Source organism: Bos indicus, chromosome 1, assembly GCF_029378745.1.
Source record: "Bos indicus isolate NIAB-ARS_2022 breed Sahiwal x Tharparkar chromosome 1, NIAB-ARS_B.indTharparkar_mat_pri_1.0, whole genome shotgun sequence".
Classification (NCBI taxonomy): Eukaryota; Metazoa; Chordata; class Mammalia; order Artiodactyla; family Bovidae; genus Bos; species Bos indicus.
In genome coordinates, this window is record NC_091760.1 from 109190193 (window position 1) to 109202597 (window position 12405).

General features: G+C 48.3%; 1 protein-coding gene across 1 annotated transcript in view; it reads left to right on the forward strand.

The window, feature by feature from the left end:
- The first annotated feature begins 1553 nt into the window (after nt 1–1553).
- The window catches only part of RARRES1 (retinoic acid receptor responder 1), a 42885-nt gene continuing 32033 nt past the window's right edge, over nt 1554–12405 (forward strand). The window contains exons 1-2 of the mRNA XM_070786274.1: nt 1554–1627; nt 2190–2829. Coding sequence (XP_070642375.1) covers nt 1554–1627; nt 2190–2829 — 714 coding nt within the window. The remainder of the gene's footprint in view (nt 1628–2189; nt 2830–12405) is intronic.

The window sequence follows — 12405 nt, forward strand, 5'->3', positions numbered from 1 at the left end:
TCCATAAGATTCTCCAGGCAAGAGTACTGGAGTGGGTAGCCATTCCCTTCTCCAGGAGATCTTCCCAACCCAGGGATCAAACCTGAGTCTCCTGCATTTCAAGCAGATTCTTTACCATCTGAGCCACCAGGGAAGCCCCATTCCTTAGTGTTTAAAGAACTTCTATAAATCAATTAGAAATTCAACAATCTCACAGATAAATGGACAAAGGACACACACACAGTTCTCAATCAAGGGAATCTTCTGTTCTAGAAAATCTGTTAATAAAGTGAATACTGTAATTAACTTTTGAAATGTGTGTTCCTGACCAATCTGGCCCGAGTGTAGTTACTACCACTATTATAAACAGCTGACCTTGGAAGAGTTCTCTGTACTCAGGCAGCTATGCTTGTTCCCTCGTGTGACTATTTCTTCTTAGGCAAGAATACTAGAGTAGGTTGCCATTCCCTTCTCCAGGGGATCTTCCCAGTGCAGGGATCAAGCCTGGAGCTGTGTCTGGAGCTGTGACAGCCATTCGATAATCATGGAGCTACAGGTGAGTCTATGGACAAAAAGCCAAACAGCTGAGGAGAGCTGTGCAGAAGGATGGAGAAAGGCTGAATCCTTCAAACCATCAGGGAGACACCCGACTCCACACCACTGCAGAGTCCACAACGTTGATGAGTTTTCCCGCAGTTGAAAGCTGCCCAGCACCCACTGGGGGTGAAGCACTGAAATAAAATAAGGAAAATTTAGTCTTTATAAAACCTGGAAGTGATAACTTCTCAAGAAACCTACCATGTAACCCCTTGGAGAAGATGCTTAGGTTCTAAGAAGATAATTATTTGTGTTAGGCTGCCTCTGAAGGCAAGAAACGGAACCTCCAGCTTCAGTGAACATAAGAAATGAGCTCCAGGATCAGCCGATTTGGGTGCTCAACGTCATCAGGAACCCGGGCTCCTCATCTCTCCTCTGCTCAGCCATTCTTCAGATGGGCTTCATCGCGAGACTGTTGGCAAGATAGGGGCGCACTTACATGGGGCACACCCAGACACAATATACATGCTCTGCCCGTCTTCCCATTGTCCCTCAGACCTGGCGTTCAGTTGTCTTCTCCTTGTCCTCTCCCTCCAGCTGCATCTGCTCGCACTTCTTCACACATCCAGTGGACTCTGGCCTCGGGGCCTCTGCACTTGCGGTCCCCTCGACCTACAGTGTCCACCTGGCTCCCTCATCTCTCCTTCAGGTCCTTACTTAAATATTACTTTCTCAGTGAGGTCTGCTTTGACTATGCTATTTTAAATTATAACCAACTCCCCATCCTCTTTCAGGTTTACTTTTTCTCCACAGCGTGTAACTGCACGCAACAAAGGGTTCATTCCCTTGCCTCTTGGTCTCCGCCTGCCTAGGTGTGCTCCAGGAGCATGGAGACTTACAGCTTGCCCCCTCCTCACTTCCCTCAGGCCTAGCAGGATGAGTGTTCCATGAATACCTTGGAGAAAAGACGGGCCGAGACGGACAACATCCAAACGAAGAAGTCGGGGAGGAAAGATGTTTTCAAAGATGGCGTCCCCATGTCGCGCACCCCCACCCAAGCCTTCCCCCACGCATATCTTATCCAGATTCTTTTTATGTGGGGCTTCAACCAGTAACCAGCAAGGAGAAGGGACTTTCTTCGGCTCCTCGGTAGGGATGGGGTCAGCGAGTGTTGGGGAGGGGCAGACCCCTGAACAAACTAAAGACAGGTGGGAGAACGGGTGCTGGGAGTGCCTCTAATTCCGAGTTCTCCTGGGCTTTCTGTCTGTGGCTTAAGAACAATGGCCATCTCTTCCTTCACTGCCATGTGTCTAAAAAGAGTCGTCAACCCTTGCTGCCTCCACAGAACTACAGCCCAATCCATGCCTCACTTCGCCGGACTCTGGTTTCCACGCCCATCTGCGCTCCACCACGGTTATCAACGTTTCCAAGTCCAGTGGGGCCTCTAGGTTCTTATCAGCTTACCACCGCAGCCCCCTCTCCAGCCCCAATTCTCTGGGTATCTGGCTCACTTCAAAGTCATTGTACTATAAGGACCCCCATCAATGCCAGCGTCACGTCCTGTTCTCCACCCGTTTCCAATTTCTTCTTCTGGGAAATAAGCTCCAAGCCTTGAACAACTGAAGCAGGTTTGCTGTGAAACCCTGAGGGCTTCGAAATCACACCAACCGCAGCCAGAAACCAGGTCCCCGAGCTAGGTTGTGGGCGCGGGGTGGCGCCGACCTGGCCGCGCTCCCTGGAGAGAGAAGTCTCCACTGCCCCTTGTCCCCCTGCCCGCGCGGCCCCGGCCAGACATCCCCGCCCCGCGCCGCGGAGGCGCCGCCGCGTCCGGGTACCGAGCCGGGGCAGCTGGAGCTCGGGCGGAGTGGGGCGGGGCGGAGGGGCCCAGGGGTTGCGGGAAAAGCCGAGAGGGACCCGGACGCCCTCCAGCGGGCCGCCCTGGGGGCGGGGGGGGAGGGGCCCGCCCGGCCTTATTTCCTCAAGCGCCGGCGCCGCCTACCCGAAGCTCGCACCGGTCGAGCGCCGCGCCAACCCGCGTCCATGCAGCTCCGCAGGCAACCGCTTTCCGCTCCCCGGCCGGGGGACACGCGCCCCGCAGCCCAGCGGCTCGCGGTTCCGCTGCTACTGCTGCTCGCCCTCCAGGGGGCGGCGGCGTCCGGGGGCCCCGAGGACTCCGGGTGGCTCCAGGACGCGGAGCCCTCGAGCCGGCTCCTCTCGCAGGCGGCGCGCGCGGCGCTGCACTTCTTCAACTTCCGCGCCGCCTCGCCCAGCGCCCTTCAGGTGCTGGCGAATGTGCTGGACGGCCGCTCGTGGGTGAGTACCCGAGCAGCACGGGGGGCGCGCGCGGGGACCGGCCGCCAGCCGCGTGGGCGGTGACTGCCGTATGCGCGCGCCCGTGCTGGGGCTCGCCGGCGAGAACGGTATGCGCCAGGTGCGGAGACAGCCCGGAACAGCTCCCGCGCTTGGAAGGGCCCGTCGGGGCGCAGAATCCGCGGAAAGCGGACTTGTTCTTTCTGGCATTTACAAGGACCTAAAGAATTTTCACAGGGTAGCTCCCATACCTGGGAAACAGGTCCACAGGAACAGGCCCTAAAGGCCAGGCTTGGTCTTTCCAGAGTTGGTTGCTATGAGGTGGTCGCCGAATGCACGACCCACCAGTGGCTTGAGAGTCAGTTCTGGACAGGGTTTTTCAAAATCCAAGCCAGTTCCCACGCCGAACCGTGGACGTTCCCTTGTCAAATGCAGGCCGTCTTGCAAGGGTTTAGGATAATATTGCAGTTTACGCGTTGGCCTGGCCAGGAACCTTCTTAATCCTGGCGTCTGCTTTAATCTAATAAGAGTGAATGACCCAGGGCTGTTTGTAAACGGAATGAATGAGAATTTGGCAGCTCGTTGTTTGGTTGCTGATTTCAAGGCTGTAGGTATCATTTTGTGTCCGTGGAGCTACGTTGCTTTTTCAAGTAGAAGATGACTACGAAAGTTACAGAACTACACTTTGTCCCGAAAGTAATGATGCTCTTTCCAGCAGCCCCCAATATTCCACAAAGCCTGTAGACTCATCATTGAAGAAGCTAGAGTTTAATGAAGAGGATAAAGAAAATTTTAAGGAGTGGCAGTTGAACTTTTAAGATAGTTCTAGACGTGGTGTTGGGGGTGTGAGAACGCCATTTGGAAGAGAACGCCTTGGTTCTTCAAAGACTTAACCCTGCACCCAGTTTGGCTAGATTTATTGACTGGTGAAAGCATTTTTTTTTCCCCTAGAAAAAGGCAACCTGCGCTTGTCACTTGTAACAGACCTTGCTATCTCAAGGAGGTTCAGTTTAACTCCCCCCCGCCCCCCACTTCCCCGCAGACAAGTGAGGGAATAGAACTTGAGAACTTTCTATCAAAGTGGAGAGTAGCCACGTCCCAGAGCCCGAACAGCAGCCCCCCCACACCCCCACTCCCCGCCTGGAGATTTGCTCCCTGTTTATCAGTGGGAAGGTTTCTCTACAGAAAGCCAAGCTCAGATTTCTAAAGTGCACCAGGAATTTTTCAGCCTCAGAAAAGTTTTTCTTCCTTCTGACCATTAAATAATTGAATAATAAAATAATTTGCATTTTCATGCATTTAGTTATCCCCTTATTTTTTATTTATATAATTTTAATTTTTAAAACCTTTTTATTTTAGATTGGAGTGCTGATTAACAAAGCTGTGATAGTTTCAGGTGAACAGCAGAGGGACTCAGCCATACACGTACATACATGTATGGCATCCATGTACATGTATGGCATCCTCCCATCCAGGATGCCATATAACATTGAGCAGAGGTCCCTGTGCTATACAATAGGACCTTGCTGGATACCCCCTTTTAAAAAAAATAAAATTTGTGGCATCTTTCACAAACTAGCTCTCAAAATCCAAGTGAATGAAGAAAATTTTTCCTTTCTTATCCAGAGAGCTCAGTTACTCTTTTCATCTGTAATAATATAGTCCTGAAGTTTAAAGGGATGCTCCTTTTTGGCCTAAAAAATCCCAGGGGATAATGAATAAATTAGAGACAGATATGCATGAAAGGGAGGAGGAGTTAAGTAGAAGAACACAGAGCAATGACCCTAAGAAAGGATACATTCCTGTGATCTTCTGGTTTACCTTTACATTTCCTCCCAAAATGATTATAAATGTTTTAACATCAGGGAGCCAAGGAAGAGAACTTAGTGACTTTCAGGGCCAAGACTCACAAGAGACTAAAGTGGTTTCAGTTTCTATGGAAATTCAATGAAATTGCTTGATTGAAATCACTTGATTGATTGAAACTACTTGAATAAGAAGAGACCTTTAATGCAAAGAATTTCTGCTTCAATTACATGAGCAGTTGTATCATTGACAAGAGGTGGAAAATGATAGACTCTCAACTACTTTATCCAGTCAATGCATTGGTAGAGTAAGTGCTGAGTTCCTCCAGGACTGACTCTGAGTTTAGCAGGTGGCTGGGTGAGTGAGAGAAGTATAGCTGGTAGCATCCTTCTCCATCCTCTGGGTTATTGTGTCCCTTAGTAGATGAGAGACTGGGACCAAATCAGGGTTTTTCAAGCTAATGGCACACTGGTGGGTTATGACATCTGTTTAGTGGTTGCAGTTGTTTTTTGTTTGTGTTTAATGAAACAATTTGGAATACAAATTGTTTAGTGTGCATTGCAGAGTAAAGGTAAGTAGTGCCTCAAAAGATTGCGAACATACATGTAGGAAATGGTTCATTATGAAGTATGCAGTTCTTGTGCATTTCAGTTGAAAAAAAATTGAAAGCCTGTGAACCAGATGATTTTTAAGACCTCTTCCAGCTCTGAAATTTCTTAATTCTAAGTGATTTTTTGGTTCTGGTCGAATCCCTTATTTTAGGAACACTATTGCCCTCTAGTGGTAAAATGCAGTAACAGCTATGGTAGTGAAAGTGTTAGTCACCAGTCTGTCCCACTCTTTGCCTCCACATGGCTGTCCGTGGAATTCTCCAGGTAAGAATAATGGAGTGGGTTGCCATTCCCTTCTCCAGGGGATCTTCCTGACCCAGGGATCAAACCTGGGTCTCCTGCATTGCAGGCAGATTCTTTACTGTCTGGCCACCCGCGATGGTAGTAAATGCAAAGAAGTATTGAGATTCTCAAGTCAGAACTAGCTGGTGAAACCACTTGTGAGTATTTTGTTTTGTTTACTGATTATAAGGAGAGATTGTAAGGAGAGAGTCATAGTGAGGGACACAGGCATCCCTCACTGCCCCTGTCTGATGACCTCTCTTTCCCAACCGTACACTACCCTTCCATGACCAGAAGGCTCCTGTTTCTCTGATGCCGCAGGCCCCAGAGCATGGAAGGTTGTGGTGTTGAGAGCTCCTGTGCTACCCAGGGTACCCTGGATAAGCCTACTTCTGACCACCTGGGGCTGTCCCCTACAGTGAGGCAAGCACGCTCAGGACACTTGTAAGACCTACGACCACTAGTCCCTGCCCCAGGCAGCTGGTGAGAAGCCAGCCTTTCCCTGGCATTTAGGAAGACTGGTGAGATCTTTGTGTGCACAGACTTAAGAACAAAGGCAACCCATTTGAAATCAGCCTTTATTTGAGGATTGCTCAGAGGACCAGGCCACGACCTGATTGGAAACATTAATCAAAACATTTGACCAGAGGTAAGGCGGGGGGAATTATGCCCAAACCTTAACTGCTTCAATTTAAATGAAAATCAGCAAATATAAAACTATCATCTGTCTTTTGGTGTAGCGTGAAGGACATTAATGGGCACTCCTTGCAGTCTTTCAAGCAAGAAGATCCACCCATAATGGGCATCTGTGACTTTCACTTTTGTTTATGTATGATGGCAGAAGCACTTGCAAAGAATACATTTCACAATCCTCTCCTTTTACTTCTGACTTTTCTTGCCTAACCCTGATTCACTCATACCCAGTTAACCAGCAAGAGTTTTTAGAGGCTTTATCAATTCTTTTTACAGTATTTAACTTGGATTTTGTGGACTTACGTTTTTTCCTGCCTACTCTTCACAAGTTTACTTAACAATTTTGCAGCTAGGTAATGGGTACACCTGACACAGGCAAGTTTCAGAGCAAACCAGCTAGCTGACTTCTGTTGATCATCCCTCCCCCTCCCCACAGGTGGACTGGCTGCTGTGTGCCCCCACCAACCCCAGTGTATGGGCAGAACAAAGCCTGTCCATTGAGCCGACAAGACAGCTGGGAGAGCGCCTAGTATACTAAGAAAAAGCTTCTTCCTTTATCCCTTTTCAATCTATAAAGCACTTTAATACAGCATAATTCATCTAATTACTGTTCTCCTTGAAGTCTTCTCTCCATTAATGTCAATAATTCAGAGGTGATAGTTCACAAGAATAGAAAAGCAATGCATCAAGCAGACCATAGAAAAGAAAAACTGGAGAATGAAGAAGGCTGCAATGAATATGGAGAGGAAAGATATGTAATAAAACCCTAAAGTGAAAAAATCTCTCCTTTCACACAAGGAAGGCTTCTCAGTGCTTTTACAGCCCCCGTGAAAGAACCACAGGGGGATAGCTATTGGCAGGGTGAAGGTGGTGCTCCTCAGCGCCCTCTGCTGTGTTAATGAAACATAACAATCCAGAAAGCACAGAACAGAGACCTTCCAGGGCACTGCACCTGCTGAGATGGCACCAGTGCCCCCCATGTCTCTGCCCTCCTTCCCCCACCCCCCGCCCACAGCGCCCACCTAGCCTGCAGGCTCTGACTGCAGAGTTTGGGTCCAGCACCGAAGTGAAAAAGGCCCTGAGGTTAAATCTAGCCTTGGCCTTCCCGGCCTCGTCCTTCAGTCATCTGAGCCAGCTACAAGTGAGCTGGCAAGTAAGAATGCTTTTAACCAGCTTGTAAGAAGTTGCTTTTGAATCACACACTTTTTTTTTTACCAGCCCACAACATTTCCACTCATCTTGCCACACAGGGTGTCAGAGCCAAGGATGCGTGTGATCACAGAGAGTTAGTCTTGGCCCCAAATAAAGATCACTGTCATGAATTTAACCACCAGGAGTCTGGCTTGGTGGCATGCTCTTCCTGAACAACCTAGGTGGTTCTGCTGGAGACAGAATGTAAATAGCCCTAAAGTGACTGATCTTAAAGAGACACAGAATGTTGAATACACACACACACACACACACACACACACACACACAGTCTCCCAAATCCCACCCGACCCTTGATCTCAGAGCATCAGCATGAATCACCTAGAAATTCTTTCGCACTTCTGCAGGCTTGGCGTTTATTCGCCTTTGTGATGGTCCCCAGTTTAAGAGGTTTGCACAGAGTTAGTCCCATAGTAGCAGTAGCACTTCTCCACTTTGGGTTACTTCTTAGAATCGTTCAGGACGCCTCTGGCCAGTCAAGTTGAGTTGGAAAAGAGCCTTGTACCGTAGTTGTGTAGATGATGTGTCCCAATCCGGATGGCCCCAAGGGAGGTGTCCACACAGAACACTAGGAAGGATCACAAGTAATTTTGTATCTATTGATTTCACTGCTGTGACAAATGACCACAATCTTTGTAGGAAAAAACAACTCCCACAAATTCATTCTCTTACGATTCTGGAGGTCAGAAGACTGAAATCAGTCTTCTGGGCTAAGATCTAGGTGTTGAAAGGGCTGTGTTTCCTCTGGAAATTCTAGGGAAGAATCCATTTCCTTGCTTTTTCCAGCTTCTGAAGGTTGCCTTCACTCTTTGGCTCACTGTCCATCCTCCATCTTCATAGCCAGCAGGCAGCAGCTGATGATAACACTTGTAAGGACCCATGTGAGTACACTGGGCCCACCTGGATCAGCCAGGATACTCTGTCCAGCTCAGGGTCCTTAACCTGATCGTACTGGCCACGTCCCCTCTGCCTTGTAACATGTTCAGAGGTTCAAGAGATTAGGATGTGGACCTCTTTGGGGGCCACTCCTCAGCCCACCACACCCAGCTTCTGGGTGACTGTGAGCTGATGCAAGTACTTGCCACACTGCCAGACACGTGACTCTGCTCAAGAAAGGGCAGCTCTGGCTGATCTCTGCAGCCCCAGTAACAACCTCACCCCCCAGTACGCCTGCCCTTCATACTCTGTCTTGACTGGCACCTGACTGTAGGCTGCTTTGTGCTCCTGCCCTGCACATGTGTCAGCTTCTACAGGGTGGAGGGCATCCCTTCTCTTTATCTCTTCCCCTGTACTGACGAAGGGACCTGCTAAAGACAATAGAAAGAAGTGCCCTGCTGCTGCTAAGTCAGTTCAGTCGTGTCCGACTCTTAGCGACCCCATGGACTGCAGCCTACCAGGCTCCTCCATCCATGGGATTTTCCAGGCAAGAGTACTGGAGTAGGGTGCCATCACCTTCTCTGAAGAAGTGCCTTAGGAGGTGCTGATTTCCCCATCTTCAGCCAAATGCTGAATAATCAAGTGTCAGTCAATTCTGTGTTGGCAAGAAGTTGAAAGTCTCCAAGTCTAATATTTAATGATTATATCCTTGAAGTTTTCTGACTACAAACCCCAAAAGAAAAATATTTAAATATGTAAAACATAGTAATTAAGATATTAAAATTAGATGAAAACAAAGGCAGCTGGAGGGGTGTTGGGACCACTGGGCACCTGGAACAGGAGGAGGCCAGGCCAGGACCCAACCCATTCCCAACCTGCCTACAACAACTCGAATCCCTCTCACAATCAGCCTTTCCTGAGGAGCCCCATCCTAGGCCAGAGGGGAACACTGCCTCTGACCACTCCCCAGCTCTTTGGGGAGGGTCAAGAACTCATACCCAGAGCTGACCAAACAGATTAACACAACAGTAGTCTTCCTGTCTCTCTCCACTACCCCTTAGCCTGAGAGTGTCCAAGGCAGAGATCTCCTTCATCCCCACAGGAGGATAGGGCCTGATCTGAAGGTCACTGACTTTTGCTCCATATGTTGCATTCACCTTATCAGGCATTGCCCGAGAGAAGGAAAATGCAATGAAATAACTCCAGGGTATAATGTAATACACTAATGTTCTCCCTGTCCAGAACATAAGTGCAGCGCAGCAATTTTTATCCACAAATGAGTTGTTTACTTGTCTCCAACTAAGCCTGACTCATAAAACTAACCTTATAAAATGAAGAAGTTTGCTTTTCCTGGAATGGCATGACATTTATGTTTTCTTACCAAACGTGAAGGCTGGAGGGGACATTTAGAAGCTGAGTCTGTTAGGTCACTGAAGCTCACTGTGCTCCCGAGGGGAGATCAGCATCAGCTTTGAGCTCTCAACAACTGGCCTGTCCCCGCCGCCCACCCCCTCGGTGTGGGACATGAAGTTTAAGGCTATCACTGCCGGCTCTAAGGCCGCATGAAGGGACTGTGCCTGGAAACCAATGGCAGAGGGGAAAAACATGAGACAGTCTTTCCCTGAAACGTAGAGTTTTCTTTTTCTTTCTTCTTTTTTTTGGCCACACCGCATGGCATGTAGGATCTTAGTTCCCCAACTAGGGGTCGAACCCACACCCCCTTCAGTGGAAGTGGGGATTCCTAACCATTGGACAGCCAGGCAGTTCCTAAGAGTTTTCTTTGTAGAGGTGAGTTTTGGGCAGAATTGTGTCTTTGGAGACTCCCAGAGTCACGGCATTTTTGCAGCCCCTACAGCAGCTGGCAGCAAGATTTCTCTGGGTACCTGCCCTGCTCCTCAGTTTGCCCAGGTTTTTGTTGGATTTGATTGAGTTTAAAGGGGATGTTAGGTTTTTAAAATGTGCTCTTAGAATAATAAACACCTATTCTCCATCCCTTATTAGGTTCCTCAGTTTTACATTCAATACTCACATCCCATATTTCAGTGACTTTTAAGCAAGCAAGCATTGTATAGTATCTAATATAATGATAGTGTGGACATGTGCTGGAGGAAACATCTTTGATCCCACTGACATGAAAACAAAAGCTTTGTGTTTTACAGAAACAGCTTTTTACTGAGAAATGAGACACAACTTAGTGGAGTTGCTTTTGGAATGTGTGATTTTTAACTTCTGAATATAAATTGTATTACATGGCCAAGTAGCTACCCGTGCAGCAGGAAGCAAAGGAGTGAATTTTCTTCAAAAACAATTTTAGGGACTTGCCTGGTGGTCTAGGGACTCCCCAGGTGGTGCTAGTGGTAAAGAAACCACCTGCCAATGCAGGAGATGTAAGAGACTCAGGTTTGATCCTGTGTTAGAAAGAAAATCGCAACCCACTCCAGTATTTTTGCCTGGAGAATCCTGTGGATAGAGGAGCCTGGCGGGCTGCCGTCCTTAGGGTGGCAAAGAGTCAGACATGACTGAAGTGACTTAGCACACATGCGTGTACTGGTGGTGCAATGGATAAGACTCTGAGTTTCCAGTGTAGGGGACCCAGATTCAATCCTTGGTCAGGGAGCTAGACTCTACATACCGCAGCAAAGGTTGAAGATCCTACATGCTGCGACTAAAACCCAGTGCAGCCTAAATAAATAAATATATCAATAATAAAATAAACTTATCTCCTTTAACCCTTAGGACAACCATAATCCATTCATTTCTTTTTAATCCAGACTACCTACTCCAAATATCCCTGCTTGAAAAACAGTACATCCTATGTCATCATGGAGTTTATCAGTTGCATCCCCTGAAAGAGGGTATACCTGTCCCCTGAACTTTGTAAGGCATCATGACCTGATTTGCCAGAGACCCCAGGTGGATCAGAATTTACGATAACACTCCTCCATTTCATTCAGTCTCATGATAGGAAACTCCTCAGGCCTTCGGAGAGAAATGATGGTCATGTCCTTCATCCCCTGGTCATCTGTCTTCTAGTGACCACCTCTGGTGTTTACTTCCTGTCCCTCCTTCTGAACTTCAGTGCCAGAGAGTTCTCAAAGTGTGGTCCCTGGACCAGCAGCCACAGCATCCCCTGGAACTGGTGAAAATGCAGGGGCTTCGGCCCCGCCCCTGGTTTACTGAATCAGAACTGGAGTGGCCCCATAAGACACTGGTGGGGCCAGTGTCTTCATTAGCACGCCCTCCCGGAGATTCTGTTCCAGCTCAAGTTTGAGACCCATTGCTCTAAAATAAAGTCCCTGAAGACACCTTCTCTAACCTGGCCCCACCCATCATGGTAACCTCCACTCCAAGTATCCCCATCACTAACTTGCTGGTCTCCCCAGCCTGGCTGCTCACCTCTCTTCCTGTCCTGAGGGCCCTCACCCTCTCTCTCCCAGGTCGTCTCCATTCCCTCCTCCTCCTGGAGATTCCTGTTCATGTGCTGCACTGACTCAAGTGCCCACTTCAGCCTTGCCTGAAAGGGTGTATACAGGGCCTCCTTCCAGAGTCCTGGATGATCCTCACTTTCATACTTCTGTGGGTTATTGTGCCCACAAAAAAGCTGTGTTGAAGTCTTAACCCCTCTATCTGTGATTACAACCTTACTTGGAAATAACAGAGTCTTTGCAGATGTAATTAAGATAAGGCTATATTGGGTTAGCATGCGCCTTAAACCCAGTGACTGATGACCTTATCAGAAGGTCATGTGAAGATAGAGAAGAACACCATTTAAAGACAGAAGCAGAGACTGGAGTGATATAGCTGCAAGCCAAGAACACCAAGGTTTGCCTGCCACCACCAGAAACTCAGAGAGACAAGAGGGGATTCTATCCAGAGCCTCAGAGGGACTAGACAACACCTTAATTTTGGACTTGTAGCCTTCAGAGCTGTGAAAGAGTTCATGTCTGTCCTGTTAAGGCACAAAGTTTGTGGTACTTCATTACAGCAGCCGTAGGAAACAGAAATACCCTGCCTGGCCGTCTCCCTTCCAGAAGGTCTTCACTGTCTTGTCTACAGGAAGCATGATTATTGACAGTCCAACTCTGTCAGTCTCTCTGTCCCT